The sequence below is a fragment of the Tachypleus tridentatus genome, chromosome 13 (assembly GCF_004210375.1).
Source record: "Tachypleus tridentatus isolate NWPU-2018 chromosome 13, ASM421037v1, whole genome shotgun sequence".
In the NCBI taxonomy this organism is placed as follows: Eukaryota; Metazoa; Arthropoda; class Merostomata; order Xiphosura; family Limulidae; genus Tachypleus; species Tachypleus tridentatus.
Genome location: NC_134837.1, coordinates 61,504,737 through 61,525,308, shown reverse-complemented (window position 1 = coordinate 61,525,308; position 20,572 = coordinate 61,504,737). Strand labels below are relative to the sequence as shown.

Sequence of the window (20,572 nt, the reverse complement as noted above, 5' to 3'; positions counted from 1 at the left end):
GATAAATTATTCTGTTAATTTTTTGTATGTTATAAACAACGTGTACGACGAGTAAGCATAAAAAGATTTTTGAAAGAGTTTAATGAAACTTTCTAAATAGCCTACGAAATGGTCTCTATTTTATGTTTAAATTACCCGTGCGGATTTTTAGTAGGAAAAGTATATAAAAGTGTTTCAAGCACTCTCCCTTGTAGGCTGCTGTCAACAAAGCCTTTCTCTTATTGTCAGTTTCCATCTAGTGAAGTAGGTTTCACCTAGTTTTATATTGCTGTCAACAAAGCTTTTATTTCACCAAAATGTCCCATCTGTCAAAGTAGATTTCGCTTCGCTGTAGTTTACTGTCAACAAAGCTTTTATCTCACCAGCAGGTTCCATCTAGGGAAGTAGGTTTCACTTTGTCGTAGGTTGCTGTCGATAAAGCTTTTATTTCACAAACCTGTTTCAGTTTGTAGATCAAGAAAGCCTTTATTTCACCAACAGGTTTCATCAAGCGAAATAGATTAAGCTTCTTTGCAGGATGCTGTCAGCGATGCTTTTGTCTCATCAATATATGTCATCAAATAAAATTGGTTATACTTTGTTGCCAGCTGATATCTTTATCTTGCTACTAGATTTTATCAGAGGAAGTGAATTACAATGCTGTGTGTGTTAACCATATAATGGTAAATTTTCAAAACTGCAGACCCTGGCAAAGAAAGAACCTTCAGAATAAATACAGTAAATGGTCTACAGTAAACCTTGATGTAATTAGGGATGGGTCTGATGCAGTCGGTACCCGTAACTTTTTTCTAAAATTTGGTTGGATGGGTTACACGCGACGTGTAAATTTGCAGTGGTTGGTTTTCTCGTGTCTTGCGACCAGCAAAAAACATGTCAAAATGTCGTACTGACATCAGAAAGAAGTTGGCCGAACTATCGAACTGTACTAGAATAAAAAAAAAACAGTGAATTATCATTCTGGCTTTGATGGAGAGAGGCAGGTCGAAATATTAAGCTGATTTTGAAGTATGGGAAGTAGGTATAGATGTTTTGTCTGAACAATCAGGTAGTTTAAGCCAGTTAACACTATTTTAATGCTATGAGTAAAATTTTCATATCGAAAGATTAGTGTTATGTCGTGTGGGAATGAATGTACATATAGTGTTTATTAAGTCCTGGAGGTTTACAATGACAAAGAAAAACAATATCTGTTTTTGATGTGAACATAATGACAAATGATTTTTAATGGGAGTTTAGATCTCAATGTGTAAATGATAATTATTTAACTTGTATTTTATTAGCCTTTTTATATTTTATTGGAAAGTATAGAAAAGATTAATTATGCAAAAATAGTACATAGATTCGTATATGCAATGATTAAAACGTCCTTTAGATGGCAGGAGAGCCAGCAGGAATTAGAAGAGTTCCAAGAAAGTAGTCGAGAGCTGGAAGTTGAACTCGAGGCCCAACTTGAACAAATGGAAACACAGAGCCGGGAATTGAGGTCTATCAACACACGATTACAAATGGAATATGACAGCATTAAAGTGAGTTATTTCAAAACTCGTTAAAAGTTTTACTGGTCAGCCCCTAAATGTTGCAACTCGAATACCATGCATTTGTCATTTCCGGGATTGAATCTGGTACTTTCATAGAAAGCGAGCTACTCCTAAAAATGTTTTGTTTTTAAATCAAGTAATAACGATCTACATAGTTATAATATGGTAACATCGATAGAGTGAGAAAATCTTTGAGAAGGTTTAGACCATACTACGTGTGAAAATACACTTATTAACACTGTTTTTATTACACATAGTTCAAAGGTGTTCGAGAAGTAGTTGTATCAAGTACGTCACACAATGTTGACTTACCTGCTACATATTCTAGTAGTTATTTATGGTTAACTCAGTCCTAGGTGTTCATAATATAGTTCGTTCTTTTGTTGAATTGCGTATTATAGTGAAATTAACTTAAAAATATTTCAATAGCCAACCAGACATTGACAAATATATACATGGATATTTGCAACAAAGTAAGTCTAATCATTACACAATAATATAATGGACTTAGATTGTGTATATGTAGTTACCCATGTACGTGATCGAAATAATTGTCATCTATTGAATGCCCACAAACAGAACTCCGTAATTTTCACACTTTGAGTGTTCAAGATTCAGAAATTAAAAAGACAACCGGAATGTGCAACAACTGTTTCTTTATCACAGAACACAGTTTTGAATAAAAGTACTTTCCTCACACAATTTTCACTACGAGTGTACGTGAGGGTTTTGTTATATCTTTATTTACGTAATTTGTAAATATGGCATTAAAAATTGAGTTCTTAAACTATTTTCTCAATAAATGGTACAAATTTTAATATATAAGAACATTACCATTTATATCAGCACATTTCGAACACTTTTCCTAGACCAAATATTTTTTTCACAAAATGTTAACATTTTCTATGTAGTAGGTTAGTAATTACTTACCACAATCAATTGTCCGTGGGGTGACGTTTCTGCTAGTAAGTCTTAAGCCAGGGAATATAACTTTTCAAAGCACACCTATTTGTCGTAAGAAAACTCCCCACGTTTTCAATTTAGAATTCTTTACTGGTCTTTAGGTTTATATTATTTGATATTTTAGTAACTGAAAGAACAACTGATACAGGGAATTAGCTATAGTATTACGAAAGTATTGGTTTCACTTTGAAATATTAACCCTAAAATTATCGATGACAAGTCCCCTGTTCCTTTTTTGCTCAGAAAATTACTTTTCATCCGTTTTGTTTGTAATTTCGTGTTGTAAAAGGTAAAAACAACTATTTGTGCAGTAAGTTTGTGAACTAAACTATGAATTAAAACAAGTCATTAATTGTAGGATATAACGTAGTGAGACGTACTTTTCTATAAGAGATTAACGTGAATCTTCTACAAAGAGAGAGAAAATAGTTTTAATGGTTTTGAGCCATTGTTTATGTAGTTTGTATAAAAAAAAATAACCTCGTCATTATGGCATTAGCAAGAGCGGGATGTACGGTGATGTACCCTTTTGTTTGAACGTGTTGTCTTGTGTAGTTGGACAAAAATAGTGAATCCTCAGTCACGAGAAGGGAGGTATATATTCTTGCTGAATTATTTTCATTAATATGTCAAATGAATTCTGTAATAAAAATTGTTTGACATCTACAGTAACAATTAGCAGTGCTACTCACGTTGCTACTACGTATCACTAAAGCTTGAGACTTCACACATTAAAAGATTTCTAACCACTTGTAGCAGTTTAGGTGGAGTGTATTTGTAGACTTGCAAAATACATCAAAAATTTAGGATTGCTTTACAAAACTTTGTCACAAAGTTATTCTAAGGTGCTGCACTTTGAACGCTCTTGTTATCGTAGAATAACTTTGTGACAAAGTTTTGTAAAGCAATCCTAAATTTTGATGTCATTTGCAAATTATATCGGTAAAACGTAGAAAAATGTGTTTTTTATAAGGAAAAAAAAGGGGGCTATTCCATGACCTAACTTTCATGTGGTGACTGTAGAGTAGCAATAGTTAAACTTGTAACAGAAAGTAACTAAATGTTAACAAGTCATTTCAGCAAAAGTAAGAACCTCTTTTGAAATAGCAATGAAGATAGTTCATACGAAGTGAGGGCAGATGTGGACTACGAGGGCTTGTGACGAAAGGAAGTGTGTCATCACATTGAACAAACAATATATAAATTTTGATATCTACAAAACTTTTGGCCATTTTATTATTGTCATGCCAATGGTACATTACTTCATAAGTGGAACTGTAAGTTCCTGCGAAAGTTTTTCTAAGGGATTTATAATTGCTGCAGATTAAAGCTCTAATTGTTAGTTAAGCCTCCAGAGAGTCATAAAGAAAAGACAGTTTGAGTTAAAGATGCCATCAGGCTATTGTGAATGAATCCTTATGCAATGAAGTTTTTCAGTTTTGATTGGATGTCAGCAAGACACAGCTTCACCTGGACAATTTTTCCAACGAAGTATTGAGATCATCATCCTGGTATGGTGCGAGTACTAACGAGAATTCATTCCGTACTGTTCTCAAACTTCTCACGTAATGGGATTTGGAAAGCATGGCATAGGGGTAGCAACGTCAGAACGTATTTTGTATTGTTATCACAGGTGAATAACACTATTTAAACGTGCATCAAAATAATGTCAAACAGTGGTAGAGAAATGTTACAAAAATACGTTTTAGCAGTGAATTGAAGTTGTTTTAATTGTTTTTGACCCTTATTTTGATACTAGTGATATCAGTTCGGTACTTGTACCGAATGAGCAAGAAAATAGTGTTCACATTTTGGTTATTTGTCCTTTCAGAGTTTTGTTTTTTTACCCTTGTTCTGTTAGTTCATCATTTGTGATATTTTGTATAACTTTTCGATAGAACGTGTAAGAACGTGTTTGTATGAATACTGTTGTCAAATTTATATTAAAGAAAGATAATTATAAGCATTGTTATGGTACTAAATTCTATAGAGTTGGATCCCTGCCAAGATGTATCAAACACACGACATCAGTGTAAAAAATTTATATTCAAAACGTAATTTTCGTTTTTGTGAACCATTTTAAATAAAGAAAATATACGACATACTAATTATTTGAGACTACTTATGCTGCTAGTAAGCTTAAATACATGTTAAACCCTCAACTGAATAAGTAACGAGAAGACAGAAAACAAACTCAGTATCGTACAAAACAACAAAAAGAATCACGCATGTCATATTATTTAATCATGAGTTTTCCGCTGGGACAGCGGTAAGTCTATGGATTTATAACGCTAAAATTAAAGGTTCAATTCCCTTCGGTGGACACAGCCGATAGCCCAGTGTGGCTTTGCTCAAAAAAACAAAAACATTTTATATTTTTTACTACTTGTACATTAATAGCTTTGGTTTTTATAAAACTTTATACATTTGCCCTACCAATACTAAACTTTTTTTAAAATCGACATTCTTTATGTATTATGTAAATAAGAAGCTTTCTAAGATGTCTACGTTTTAAACACATAATATAATTTATTAGCGTGTAGAAGCAAATAATGTAAAGTGTAATTTGTTAAGAGTTTTAGTCAAATTTGTGTTCCAGTAATTATGTAGGGTATGACAAAAATATTTCACCATTTTGACACTAACACCTGCTCTCGAGCCGGAGCAGTCACGGACGAGGGGGTGACGTAGTGTGTTTTGGGTGGTCTGGCAGAAAGAAATCTCTCAGCGGACACGGGGTTAATAAATGCACAGAATATATTGTAACGTTCATAAAGTTTGGTTGTGAAGAAAATATAGTGTATAAACGGAATAAGATTTGTGGTTGTTTTTACAGATTTTTAGTATTACACCTCTGATTAAAAGTTATGAAAACTCAAAACTATCACTTTACAGTTTAATTAAATTGATCCAGTATGTTATTTTTAGACTTTTTTTAACTTAGGAAAACGATGCATTCATCGGGGTATAATGTTATCAATTCCTGTTTTTAATAGTAAAATATATCTTGTAATTTGAAAGAAATCTGACATGCCAGTTGTTGGTTAGTCTTTGTACTTGTATTTTGTCGTATTTCACATAAAAATATATTTTTAGACATATTAATAACAAATTACATCATAAATAGTTGTTTATATATAGTAAAATAATATTAAAATCAGAAAATGTAGAAATATTATTGATTATATATCCAGAATACAACGTCCGTCATGTATCTGAATTCAGTGAAAATAGATAATGGTTGGAAGGGCCAGTGTTTCTGTGAAGGTTCGATAAACGGTTAACACAACCTGGATCTTGTGTGTTTCATTTGACACAGGCGGTACTTACAAGGTCAATATCATTAGGGCGTGACAAATTAAGCCCACGGTGATAAGTTTAATCCAGATGTTTAACATGCTGCCTTCAACCCCGGGGCTGGATAGATTTTTTTGCTACTTAGCATTACAGTAAAGGACGTACTGGCTGTCGCTTTCCAAAAGTAACCGCGCATACAAATAGGTTAGACTGTTAGACTTTTAAACGAAATAGGACGTTGGTTCACATTGGAAGGGTGGGGGTAATATCCTGCTTAATCTATTTAATGTTATTGTACTAATTGAGTATTTGTCCTTAAGGCTTAATTTTTCCTTTCTAATTTTTTTTGGGATTTTGACATCTTTCGTGTTTTTTGTCTTTCTTTCAGTGTTTGCTTATTTTTTCGTTAACTTTTTCTGTTATTCAATATCTTCTAGTTCGCGATTACTAAATTTATTTTGATCCAGTTATTCGGAGATAAATTTGGAATTGGATTACAATACAAACAATCGTAAAAACATTAACAACTCATTTATTTAGCCATCTGGGAGACGCTTTCCTCGCTGGTCAACGACAGGAACCTACGCTTTTCCTCATATCGCTAATGTAGGTCACATATAAAAGTGGAACATGTCGATGCTTCTAGGGTCGGGTCTAAATGTTGAATATTGGCCCAAATATTAAGGAAATGGGTATTCAAAATTATTATTATCTTACGGGTTATGGTGTCAATACATGTAGTTAAAGCACTCGACTCGCAATCTGAGGGTCGCGGGTTTGAATCGCTGTCGCACCAAACATGCTCGCTCTTTCAGCCGTGGGGGCGTTATAATATTACGGTTAATCCCATTATTCATTGGTAAAAGAGTAGCCCAAGAGTTGACGGTAGGTAGGGATGACTAGCTGCCTTCCCTGTAGTCTTACACTGCTAAATTAGGGATGGCTAGAGCAGATAGCCCTCGTGTAGCTTTACACAAAATACAAAACAAATCAAACCAATCAGTACACTTATCTTCACCAACCTTCCCAGCATGAGTTCTATAACACTAGAAGATTATATTGTGCTAAGAATTAATGACCCAGATTTTAAAATATTTTTATATATTTATGTAAATTGCAGAATTTGTTTCTGAAGTAGAGTATATGCTATTACTTAGTCTTTATTTATGACAAGCCACTCAGAGCTAAAAAAGGGACATGTTTGTGTTATTATGGGATGAATAACATAGTTATCTTCATGATGTTTCCATTCCACTTAGTGATAAGTGTTTGGTGGTTCATCATTATTTTGATTTGTAGTGTTTATAAAATTACATTTTTGACATTTTATACTGTTTATTTACATTATGAAATCAAGGTTGAAATATTATTCCAGGCTACTGACCCTCTTTGATTAATAAATTTTGATACAAATGTATTGAAAAATGGTTTTATAGGATTGTTATGTTTTATAAACTGATGTCTACCATTTCATAATATATTTGTAAACACTAATAGATAGACGTTTAACATGCCATTCACATGTTGCAGATGAACTTGTAGTAGGGGGGAAACTAATTAGAACCTCATTTTAATGTGGAAAATGTGTTCTGTCATATACAGTTTCAATTGAAATTAACGTTGAGTGTGATTGGTAGGGAATTATAAGTGATAGTGATGCTTGCTGCATACTTAAATATGTTTAAAGTGTCTAGATTGGATGTATTTTTACCACGTACTTTCTGTTTACGTACAAATATATAACTGATAATAAAGGAGTTATTAGCTTCATTTTAAATTAAAATCTTATTTGAATTAAACCCTGATATTTAAACAGAAACCTTTGTTTTTCATGAACTATCTGCTTGGAGATCTTGGGTAAGGAACAACATTATTAAATATCTCCAGAAGACTGTATATAAATAAGTCTATCTGTTACATTGTAACTTTTGTTATTATTGTCAATGTTGATTAAAATATGATATTTTCAATATCTGCATTTCAGCAGTAAATAACAAAAGTTATTCATGTATTTTCATAATCAGGAGAAGTTGGACATAAGTCATCAAGAGGGTTATAGACAGGTTAGTAACCTTCAACAAGAAGTGTCCACTCTCAAAACTGAAAAGGAAGATCTCATGAAATATATTCGAAAGATTGAACAGGCTAATGACGATCTTGAACGAGGAAAGAGGTAAGTGGAACTTGTTTGATGGTAAAATAAATAGTATATTAGTTTACATGCCAGTAAATGGGCCTAAACATTAACTTTTGAAGGTAGTAGAAAATAACTGCTAATTTTTTTATTAAATTTGGGACTACTGTTGCTAGCAACAACATTATTTTCTTAAAGTTAACTTGAACGATGGGATAATTATTTCATTTATTAAATGTTACTAATTATACATATATATAATTATTTCATTTATTAAATGTTACTAATTATACATATATATAATTATTTCATTTATTAAATGTTACATTTACATATAATTATTTCATTTATTAAATGTTACTAATTATATATATATATATATATACCCTGTTAAAGTATTTCATTATTTATAGCTGCAGTCTAAATGTCAAAAGCTGGTAAAGTATAAGAAACCAACAGGTCTAAGGTTTGTATTGTAAACAAATTAAGAGGAATGTGGAAAACAAAATTGGCAGTTTACATGATTTTTATTATAACCACCTGTGAACATCCATCTTTGTCACAGTATTAGTAACCATGCTGGCAAAACTACATTGCAGAGGGCAAATGATGAGAGACTAACCAGCTTGTCAGCCAATTGGCAACTCATAAAATGAGTTGGCACCATGATCTCCTCATGTCCATTTCCTGATATTTTGCTAGCATTGGCATATAGCTCAAGTGAGAGTTTACAAAACTTGCGTGTGATTGAAGAGTGAGTTTGTTGGAACAATTGAAAAACTACATTATGAAAGATGACACAACAAATCACAGTCTAATAAAATAGCACTTAAAGATGACATAACATTGTATATTTGTAATAAAGTTTTTTCACTACACATTCAAGCCAACTTCAGGTTGTTGTTTTTTTTAAAAAGTGGGATCCACTTCATCAGATTTGTATTAAAAAAATTCAGTGTAGATTTTGGCTGCATGTATTTCAATTTTAAGAAACCTTTAAAAGTGTATATATTCCTTCATCATTATTTTTTTAAGTTTTAAAAATCTTCATTTTCAGAGCAACTGTCTCATCTTTAGAAGATTTTGAAACCAAGCTTAATTTCGTAAGTAAATTTTTTATTCAAATTTTATCAATCTTTTGTAGTATGTAATTCCTGTGGGATTACTTGCACACGTTGTAATAAAACAGCAGTTTTTTTTTAATACATTTTGATTTCACCTTTTAACTACTACTTAGTGTTGTTCTAACTTCCTGTATTGGCTACTGCTGAGCATGCATTTGTTATTTTGTATTTATATACATACATTCTTTTTCCAATAAAGTTTTGTATTCATTAAACAGTATTTTCCAACCTGTAACCAAGTTTTATAATGAATGTGATAGATGCTGCTCAGTTTGCTAAATTACTTTGACTTGTCATATATTTCAGAAAGTAGAATATTATTTTATATTGTTTTAATAAAAATCTTTTATTCTTTTTAGGAGTTGTAAAAGAAATTCCTTTTTTTGCTTTTGCTGGACCTCACTATTTTGTTAACCACCATAATCACATACAATACTAGATAGCTCTAGCAATTCTTTATTAACTTGTTAAACAAGCCAATGCTGTTTAGTGAAAATTAGTAGAGTATATATATAAGAATGATAATAACAGTACTAAAATAATTTTAATGTATTACACACTTGTTTTGTAAAAAAGTGAGAGTTGGTACTGTTCTGTCTCCTTACACTTGGGTTTACATGTGCTTTCATGCAATAAAGATTTAGTTCTACATTAAAAATGCCATCTTGAATTTATCCTAACTAAGACTGAGTAGGCTAGACATTGTGTGGGGTGTCACTAACCACCATAATCTAGTTTACTCAGTGATGTCGAGAAAACCCACTTGTAGAAATATATATGATGACAAAAGAACAACGTTTGGTCTTTTGTCATCGCCAAACGCTTGTTTGGTCTCTTCTATGTAAAATATTTTCTCAACCCAAACGAGCCGTTTTTGCATATATAGGCTAGTTACTGTGTGGGATGTCACTAACCACCAGTAATCATTCCCACAAGTAGGCTAGTTACTGTGTGGGATGTCATTAACTGCTGGCAATCATTCCCACAAGTAGGCTGGTTACTGTGTGGGATGTCACTAACTGCCAGTAATCATTACCACAAGTGCAAAAGTTACTGTGTGTGAAAAGAAAGAGTTTGCTATGTAAACTGTTAGATGGATGTTCTGAGTTTTCAATGAAATATGTATGTCATCAAGGAAAGTAGGTGTATGTAAACAGGAATTTTCAAAAATTGAAAGTTGAGCAAGGGCTACCTTGATTGATTAGATGAAGATATTAATCTCTCAGAAAATAGAAAGTATGGCCTCTTCTTATTTTGCATTCTAGCTTGCCATCATCAGTAATTTAGTTTGTAATTTGTAAGGAACTAAACTTTGAACATCACAAACTTCTAATTTTAACCAAATCTGCATTTAACATACTACGTAACACACAAAAATCAATATATTTTTTATATCTATTCACTTTGAAATTAAGAAATTAAATAGTGTATAATAATAACATTTGAATTACAATCTACAATTTGATACTAAACTTATTGACATACAAATGACATGGCCTTTGACTGCTGTCCCATCTCAGTAGAGTGAATTCTTTTACCCATGGATAATAAAGTATAGGTTTTGACACATGTTGTAGTCCTTTCTGAGAGTTGGAAGAATTATACAGGATACTCAATATTTTGAATAATGTCTTTCATTTTGAAATTTAATAAAACTGTTGTTTTGTACTAGGCTATTGAGAGAAATGCTTTCCTAGAAAGTGAGCTAGATGAGAAGGAAACTTTGGCAGCCATGGTTCAACGTCTGAAGGATGAAGCACGAGGTTTGTATAAATTGTGATTTGAACTCTAGGTGTATTATTTCTGTCTTGCTTGGATCCATTTTCATACTGTTATCAGTACTTAATATTGTGACATGTCATTCTCTATTTTTTACATTAAATTTTTTTTAATAACTCCAATGTGGTTGTATGTTTTTTTTTAATGCAATAATATTAAAGTAAGTAGTAATACTCAGGTGCACATCCTTAGGGTCCTCTTAGTGTGGATGCAAAATTTCAGATTTTTTTAGGTTCTTTCCTCTTGGAGCTATGGTGGTTACATAGATATGCCCCTTTATTTTTATTGAGGAACCATGGTACAGTTCTCTCTTAAATGAGCTCTGTTTTGAAAATTTGCAGTCCCTTATCTGACATTTTTATAATTGTGAGTTAAAAGAAGAGGATAAAGCAATATGTTAATAACTATCTTTTCTAGATCTTCGACAAGAACTACTGATTCATCAGAATTTGAATAAACAGATTAATAATGACACTATCTGCTTTGATAATGACAGAAAGGTAAAGAAAACCATCATAGAGGTTGATTCCAATAAACTGACAACAGAAAATGAAACACAGACAACATCACCAATGAAAGGTAAGACGTTTTTTTGGTGTTTTTTTTTGTCAGTGAAACTTGTTTGTATTTCATTTCTTGTTTCATAATTACCTTCAAATGTCAGATTAATTGCTTTGCTGTACAAGCCACAACTTAATGCATAACTGGGACAGTACTAAAAGTACTGTTTGAAATATGTTTTGTTTTGTTTTTTGACCGGAAAAATCAAGTAGTGATAAACATAAATGGTAAACTTGATAGCTTTTCTTTGCAGTTGTTGAGGACAACTCATGGTTTAGTGTCTGAGAGCTTTGAATATGTTGAACAAATATGAATTGCTGAACATTCTTTTCAAGTTCTATATATAAAATAGGAGAGTTTCTTTTGTCTTTCTGTTCTATAACTAAAGCTTAAAATATCAGTTTCTTTTCACTAAACATTTAAAAAAAGCAAAAATACTTTCAATTTTATCACTCTGGTGAGAGACTAATGATTTTCCAACACTTCCATGTTAGTTTAGGTTTTGTGACTTATTCAAGAAGTTTCTTAGTTGATATCTGGCTGGCCACCTTAGCAACAAGTGAAGAATATAGATAATCACACTTATTGACCCTTATTAATCTTCTCATACAGTGTAGATTCCTTTTGTTTATAGCACATGTAGAATTAGTAGCATTTTGCTGATTATCTACCAGAAGTCTGAAATTTGTATTTATATATATATTCCTTTACAGTGAATGACTGTATTATTTTAAGACCTCAACCTGTTTCATTTACACCCTCTATTTTTTTAATAATTAAATATTTTGATCCAAATTTAAAATAGTTCTCTTTGTTGTTGAAATACAATTAGCAGTTGCATTCATGTCAATCATGTTTTCTCACATTTTTGTTGGAAGGAAAACCTTTGACCTCGTAATATGTTAATTTATCTACCATTCATTTAAAGTAGTAGCACATAACGCACTTCGTAGATGTGAAAATGTAATTAAAGGCCACACTTTCATTAGGTGTGCAAATTTACATATTTTAAAGACTTATCACCTACATTGATTCCTCCAAATATTACCAATTGATAAAAACAGTTCTCAAAAATAACATTTACTCTCTTGATGTTTTTTCATCTTAGGATGCAAAATACAACTTTTCTATTAATATATTGTTCGTAAAGTCTGTCCATAAATATAAAAAAAAATAATAATGTTCCTGAATATGTAGAAGGGTTTGAGAATACTCAAACAAAGAAATGATATTTTTTGGCACAACAAAGGTAAATGTTTTGGGTTACAGCCAATTAGTTTTGGCAACAGAATTACCATCATTGGGACTAGTGTTTACAGTGATGATGGCAACTGCATTATCAAAGCTAGTATGATAATGATCTTACCTTTCATTGTGCCAAAAAAATGTCAGTTTTTTTGTGTTTATTACATCTGATGTAATAGCACAATGTGTCTAAAAAAAGAAATTGTATATTAAGCTTGTTTATTTTTAATATACAATTGTATATATATTATAAAAAGTCACATCTATAGTATGGGCATGAACTACATTTTTTAGTTTTTATTATTCATGTTGGCTTGTTCAATTTCAGTATTACAGGTCAGGTCTGTGTACATTTATTTAAATTACTTATGAACCAATTTATTTACATGTGTGTGTATTCCCCTACCCCATGGCTTAGTACTAAGTTTGAATGCTTATAACAGTAATAATTGGGTTTCGAGACCGATGTTGGTGCAGCATGGATAGCTCATATTGTAGCTTTGAGCATAATAACAAACAAACAAAACAAAACTTCAGTCATAAGGTAAGGCTGTAGTTTTTTTTACCATTCACATATGTATATATGTTTTGTACCTCAGCTGTTCAGATAACTGTTTCTTTCTCACCTTCTTCCCTCTCTCTTGCAGTTTTGCAATCTACTGGTCATACTCCACTGACTCCTTCAGCTAGAATATCTGCTCTTAACATTGTTGGAGATTTGCTGAGAAAAGTTGGGGTAAGTTCCTATCTCTGTTCTGTTTTTATGCATAGATACATACATATGACCTAATAATAAGATTATTATTTTCACCTGGCAAACATGTTTTGTTTTGTTTTCTTTATTACAAATTTTCTTTTTTTAACTCTTGTATGAAGTTTTTTTTTTCCAAAGATATATTTGAAAAAGGCATTGTTTTAAACACCTCAATCTTTGTCTAAGAAGAATTGTACTGTTTGTAGTAAGAAATATTTCCATAGGTTTGTCATAATTCTGCAAAATTTTTTTATTGATTATATGTTTTTGGTAATAGAGACAAAGAGCAAAAATAACAAATTTAGAAAAAAAATAAGGATTTGAACATTTTGATTTTGATATTTTGAGGTACAGCTGAGTTAACAGTGCAGATCTTGTTAATAACATTTTTGCAAGTTTATTGTCTTTAACAAAATGAAAATTTATTTCTGGGGGAACTGTGTCTCTCTCACTTCTAGGCCCTGGAGTTAAAGTTGGCATCTTGTCGTACTTTGGTCAGAGAACCACTACCAATACTTGATAATGAGAACTGTTTTAGCCCTACTTCACCATCGTAAGTATAGTAATAAAATTATAAAAGTTAATTACATCATGAGATTTATGAGAGAAGAAATGTTTGCCCCTCAAAGTTGCATTTCTGTATCAAATTTTATCCATAAAGGTCTAGGAAATGTTATTAAAAATAATAACTTTATAGGGTATTTACCCATAGTAGCCAAAACCTCAGTCATTTGTTATTTGTTCATAATTAATTTTCACTGGTATTATAATAATGCTATGTAGTGCACAAGTCTTGCTAGTTTTAAATTATGGAAGATTAGTTTGTTAAGAATTTCTGATTAAGCTCACTGACATTGAATTTTATAAATTTATTTCATAAAAGAAGGCTTAGGTATTGTGTGTGTGTATTGTTTATAGTTTACTAAGTATCTTATTTTTGTGTTTAGGAAAATATTAACAGAAAATAATTAGAGACCAAAATTTAACAAGAAGATATATACATTTCTAAATAAATAATAGCTATTATTATTCTAAATTTGTTTTATAAGTTTGGTGTTATACCTGTTTTTTGAAGTAGGAACAATCTAGTGTAGTCACCTGGCATACCCCTTAGAGCAAAATTACTTGTGATTCATAAACATTAATTTGTGGGAGGGTAATAAGGATAATATGTATGAAATAACTTCACTTTCACAGGCCTAAAGAAAACACCAGGAACATTGGACAAAATGTGTGTAGTATCTTAAACACATTTAAACCATACTGGTCATTAATCATAAAATGTATCATTTTATGTAAATTCTGTTATACAGATTATCTATTTATTAGATTTCAGTTTCTGGTGTTTAAGTAATTAAAACAAGTTCCTTTTCACATCAAGGCAACTTATAATAGTTTTACTGACTCCTAGAAGTAAATTAATAACTTTGTATTAAAGTTTGTGATTGAAAATTTCATAGTTCAGATGTTATAAGTTTATTGTGTTATAAAAAATCTAAACATAGACTTTATATGTAAATGTGTCACCAGCTGGTAAAAAAATTAATTATAAATGAATAACTTATCATAAGTATACAATAACAACAAAATTATATTTCTTTACCTAAACTTAAAATATAAAGATGGTCTAGTTTATTTGTGAGATGAAGAATAAACGTTTTTGAAAATGATTTTAAATGTATGAAGTTTTAGAAAGTACTAAACCCATCCCTTTTTTAACTATTTCAGTTAGGCTTAGTTTGTTTTGTTTTTATATACTGATGTAAAACTTTTTGTTGTTTTTTTTATAAATAATAGGGTTTCATTTTGAGATACAATTTTAGTTTTAAAATAAATTTTGAATTCCACTCATCATTTAATGATACTTATTTAATACACATTTCTCATCAAGTAAGGTAAGTGAGAAGATTACATTAAGAGCAAGATGTGTGTACTATGTAAATATTTTTGCACACAGGAATGCAATATTACCTTTTATTTATTGTTTCAGAAATTATTGCATAATATCAATTAATAAATTCTTTGTTTTTTTTTTAGGAAGGTGCAACAGCTGACCAGAGGATCGTCCTTATCAGGTCATTCAGACTGTATCCATCTTATAGCATCATAATTATAATGCTTACATCATTTAACTTCTTTTAGCACAGTTTTATGTATGTTTGACTGTGGTAAGCTTTGTTCTCTCCATTCACAACAGGTGTAGCTTGAATTCCAAACTCTCAGAGTACATTTATTCTTTGTCATTGCTAGATTGCCTGTAAAGCTGTGTACAGAACTGATATTAATTGTACGTATTCGTATGTAGCTACAGTTCAGTGTGTTACACATGTTTTGAAATATAATTTAAGAAAATGAAATAAACAAAAGATAATCATACACCTTTTTTAAAAATGATATTAGTTGATTGTTTGTGACAGACACATTAACTTTCATTAATTTTCAGTGTGCAAAAAGTGTGTATTGCTTAATAAATTCTTTCTGGCAAAGTAAGAATTTCAACATGTAAGGAGACAACTCTGGGTTGATCTTTTTATTTGCTTCTTGCAAGCAGTAACCAATCACTTAATAATGTCTCCAGGAAGAAATCCTGTTTGAAAATTTTGTTATAAAAGAGAAACATTAAAACCAGTTCTAGGATGTTAACTCTAAATTCATGCTGAGTGAAGTTTTAGATTCACTATTAACTCCATCTTGAGTAAGACATTTAGAAGTATGCCAAACTGCTGATAGATAGAAACTAAAATGATCAGTATAAACTAAACAAATAATTAAAAATATATCTTCAATTTATTTATGCATATTAAATAATGACACTATTTGTAGTGTAGTTTGCTAATAAAATTTTAGAAAAAATTTACTCACAAATCAACTAGTAAATGTGAAACTGATTTACAATTATGGATGACCAAATTAATAATTTTTAGTGATTTTGTTAAATTATAATAAAATTTATTGATACTATATTAGCTTTAGTTTGGATGTATTTGTTTTTAATGATAAAAGAACAGTACCTTACTTTAAGACTAATTTAGGTTATACTGATCTGAGCTAATGTAATTCTGTTCATGGTAGAGTAAATTGTGTGTTTAAAGTGTAAAAGGTCACTTGGAATTTGAAAAAGAACTAAGTATTTCCTGTGATTTTTATGTTAACAGTGCCATTGATTAAAAATTTGTTTAAAAAGTATCTCTCAAATTTGTATTGTTGTGACCCCAAGTTGTGTTGAATTAGTTTAAATATTTCCATTATATTAGTAGATCAATTAAAATGAAAATGGTTTAATGATAGAATAAATGTGATTTGTAAATTAGTTTATTATATGTATTGCTTTAAACAACTTTTGTCTAGTGTAACAAACCAGAAGAATGTAGACATGTAGTTGGATTGGATCTTATCTCTCAGCCTGAAAAGTAACTAATTACATGTTTGATAGATTCAAATAAGTGGTTGTTATTGTATGTGTAATACAGTTCGATAAAATATAAAACTTTTCCAATAGTTAAATGATTAAGTTAGATCTAAATATAACTCAGATTATGTGTAAAAATAAATAAATAAATTTCTCTTATTTGAAATATCAATTTTCTGTTAACTGATTTCACAAAAATCTATTCATTTATGAATAATTATTACACAAGTTTATGATATGAATATCTAAATTAACTGTCGGAAACAAACTGGCTTTTGTGGTTAGGCTTACAAAACCACGTACACATTGTAACTTTTGTTTCATTTCCCGTTGTCCCCTAAAAACAATAGATATTTGAATAACTTTAGTTGGAAAGTTCAAATGTTGCACAGAAAAATATATTCAATTACTCTGATACAATATTTAAGACTTGGCTCAGTTGTGCTGCATATTAAGTTTTAGTTGATTTTCATTATCTAGGTAAACTACCTTAAATTGTCCACAATATCTAGTCATAATGAATATTTTTTTAAAAAATTCAATGACTAAATAAGTAGTAAACAACACCACATTTTCATACACACACATATGGCAACCATTGGACTAATAATACACATGGGTGATGTGAGAATTACTAAGAGAAAGATAAAAATAACAGGGTTTATAAGTGATAAACATGTAGAAATAGGAGGAAAACATTTCTCTCATAAGGAAGGTAAGGGACAAGCAGAAAACTACAGATTACATGACAAATATACAGGAGGATAAAGTTAATATATATTACCATACAAATATACAGAAAACGAACAAACTTGTGATAAGGCACTTAACCCTAAAGTGCTAACATTGTTAGTTTAGTAAATATGTTTACTTCTCTGGGGTCATAGTGACCCCATACTGGCGTTCTAGGGTTCAATTATGAAGATACAGAAGAAAATGGATTAAGAAGACAGCAAGTTTTTTGTGATAAAATAACTGAGAGAACATATATAAGACAAAACTAGTGTAAAACCTAAGACAAAGAGAGCAGAATTAATGGGGTTCAATGATGATAGTCAGTGACTTTTTTAAGTATCTTTCAATGCAGTCATTTAAGATAGGAAAACTTGTTTCCTGGATGGTTGGGTACTACTGGTTGATGAGAACTTTGTACACCTACTATAAACTTATGCACTTGGGACACTTATTCTGATGAGGAAATTATTTGGTTAATGGTAAATCCATTAAATCAAACAAGTGAAAATTTTAAAAGTACCGTTCTTTAATTGACTTAACTTTTTATTATGTTCTATATGTTTGAACATTTTTCTTGCTAGCAGCATAGCTTATAAAGCTGATATTAACAAGGAACTCAGTATTTGCAGTCATTCATTGAATATGTTTCACAACATTCTTAAGCTCATACTTTTAAGAATTACTGTGGCAGTTGCTCTTTCTTTGACATTTTCTACTGTGTTGTGTATGCCACAACTGGTTTCAAAAGTGTTGTAAATATTTTTGAGGGAAGACTCCAGGTGTTTCATGCTTGTTTAATTTTCTAAAAAAATCACATTACACGAGTTAAATACACTTGAAAGAACAGCATATTATAATGAATATTGAAAAAACAAAGTATTTGTTGAAAAAAGTTTAAGTGTATTCCAAAAAGAAAACTGTTAGCAATGATAAGTGTGCTTTAAACCCCTCAGCATTATAGGTAGACACAGCGGGGTACCAGACATTGGATGTATTTAGACAACCTAGCTTCAAGATTCATTTATAGTAAATGTCCTTACAGGGTTCTCTCACCATTAGAAAGAAAGTTGGGTATTTCCATCTGTTAATATTTATTCAACTTGCAGATGCTGTTATAGACAACTTGAACTTGATTTGCTCAACTAGTTGATCAACTCTTTCAGACTTTCCACCAAACTTTTCAACGTCGGGCCCTAACATCTGCATAAGAGTTGGAACCTGTGATTGAGAAATTATAGGAAGTAATTCTGTTATAGTAATACATAAAAACCATTGCAGCTTGTTTGTTATAAATGTAAATCCATTCACGTGTTATTTATGAATAATGATAAATAATATGTGAGTGCATTTATGTTGGGTTCATTGTTAGATGACTAAGAGGGCAATTCAAGTATCGTTCAACATCCACAAAGTGAATGTGATGTAATCTCATTCCCCAGTATATTCAAAGTAATCTGTAAAACAAGATAATGCTACTCGTGAATGAGATAATACTAGGTAAACAAACTATACCATAGTGCATTTTAAGTGCAATGGTCAGTGGGTAGTGTTGGCTAGCTGCCTTCTCTTTAGTCTTATCACTTCTATACTTTATATAAAGTGACAATGAAACAGAAATTACCTCAACTATATTTTGACATTGTGTGGCATTTTATAATTAGCATGCTGCAACCAAAAATTAATCACTTTTGAGAATGAATATGTAACAACCTTTTTTTGATGTGAAGTATTCAAACATTTGTATTATAAAGACGTGTTCAAATTTCCAAGAAAGGAATATTTCTGGTAATTAATAGCAGCAGTAAAAGGAAAATGGACCAACTTTGGATTATCAAAAAAAAAAGACCTGCAATGAGTTGTACCCCAGCAGTAGATGATGATTAAAGTGTAGTATCCTGCTACAAACGAAAATTCAAAACACAGGTTTTCCACGTGGCCCAGGCAACAAAATCAAAAAGGAACACTGAGTGGAAAAGCAACAAAAGTCGTATGTACACAGGTCACTTTCCCATACATGTAGCTCAACCATTCTAAACCTCAAACAGCAGGAGAATAAAACAAGCATTCATGCTGTTCCATTTCAATAGACACGTAATGCATATGGATTTCAAGGTGATCCTACAATTGAAGCAGATATTGGGAAAACTCTTCTTCGTGACTAGGAAAATTATGACAATTTTTAGATGCTTTGAGATGAAGCATTTTGCAATATATACAATGCTGTAAAGTTACTGTGAATATTCATGATTTCCAGATAGAACGTGACTGGATGTGGCAGTATGGTCTGTAATGGCGTGGTAAGGCTCCAAATTGTTTAATATCAATCTTTGTAAACACTCTAGAGCAAGGATAAACTTCCAGGTTATATATTCATACATACAAGATTGTTTGTATCTACTAAATTCCAGTTTGAAATATTCCAAATCATGTTAAGATCATTTGGGGTTGCTTTTTATAACTCAACCACTCACAAAATGTATAAATAGTTTCATAGGATGGTTACGTCATGACCTTGTGTTTGGTGGATATCTTACGGTTGTCAAATGGAACAGAAGTATTTCCTAATTCTGGTGCCCTTTTCCTGATTGATCAATCACAGAGAAAATTTGTTTCCTTAATGTCATTTTTGGCGCTTTCACATTTGATTCATTCTAGCCTTTCAGGAAGAAAACATTTACTTGGTCCATTGTTTATCCATGCTCATTCCTACATGTTGATGACGGACAGTTTTATTTCTACTTCACTGTCATTTCAAATCCAGCTTGTTGTAATGTATCTATTTATTTTTTGGTCTTCGTGTCTTCCACAACACTATAGTTGTCACTATGGCGATCAACTACTTATCCGTTTTTTGTTTGCTTCTAATTTCAAATAAAACATTTTGTTTTGATGTCAGCACCCTATCCTGTCTCTTACACCTGGATTCCTGGACATTAAATCCACGAATATCTTGTTTTTACTAAGACCAAGTGATTGTGAGCTGGGTTTTTCATTGAATTTTCATTTAGTTAAGAAAGTCTGTCTTTTAACCAT

General features: G+C 31.1%; 2 protein-coding genes across 9 annotated transcripts in view; one reads left to right on the top strand and one right to left on the bottom strand.

The window, feature by feature from the left end:
• Positions 1 to 16,970, top strand: part of LOC143237843 (nuclear distribution protein nudE homolog 1-like) — a 27,475-nt gene extending 10,505 nt beyond the window's left edge. For all 5 annotated transcript variants that reach the window (XM_076477512.1, XM_076477510.1, XM_076477511.1 and 2 more), the window contains exons 3-10: positions 1,373 to 1,526; positions 7,823 to 7,971; positions 8,990 to 9,035; positions 10,729 to 10,819; positions 11,253 to 11,414; positions 13,289 to 13,377; positions 13,854 to 13,948; positions 15,433 to 16,970. In XM_076477512.1, the coding sequence (XP_076333627.1) occupies positions 1,373 to 1,526; positions 7,823 to 7,971; positions 8,990 to 9,035; positions 10,729 to 10,819; positions 11,253 to 11,414; positions 13,289 to 13,377; positions 13,854 to 13,948; positions 15,433 to 15,505 (859 nt within the window). In that variant the 3' untranslated portion in view covers positions 15,506 to 16,970. The remainder of the gene's footprint in view (positions 1 to 1,372; positions 1,527 to 7,822; positions 7,972 to 8,989; positions 9,036 to 10,728; positions 10,820 to 11,252; positions 11,415 to 13,288; positions 13,378 to 13,853; positions 13,949 to 15,432) is intronic.
• Positions 15,911 to 20,572, bottom strand: part of LOC143237842 (uncharacterized) — a 26,675-nt gene continuing 22,013 nt past the window's right edge. For 2 of the 4 annotated variants that reach the window (XR_013020290.1, XM_076477507.1), the window contains 2 exons: positions 18,593 to 18,757; positions 15,911 to 17,141 (listed from right to left, as the gene is read on the bottom strand). Coding sequence is in view for 3 of the 4 variants with exons in the window: in XM_076477507.1 (XP_076333622.1) it covers positions 18,635 to 18,757 (123 nt within the window). In the remaining variant the exon portion in view is untranslated. Of the gene's footprint in view, positions 17,142 to 18,321; positions 18,758 to 20,572 lie in introns of those variants that run through there. The other 2 variants (XM_076477506.1, XM_076477508.1) reach the window with 1 other exon arrangement.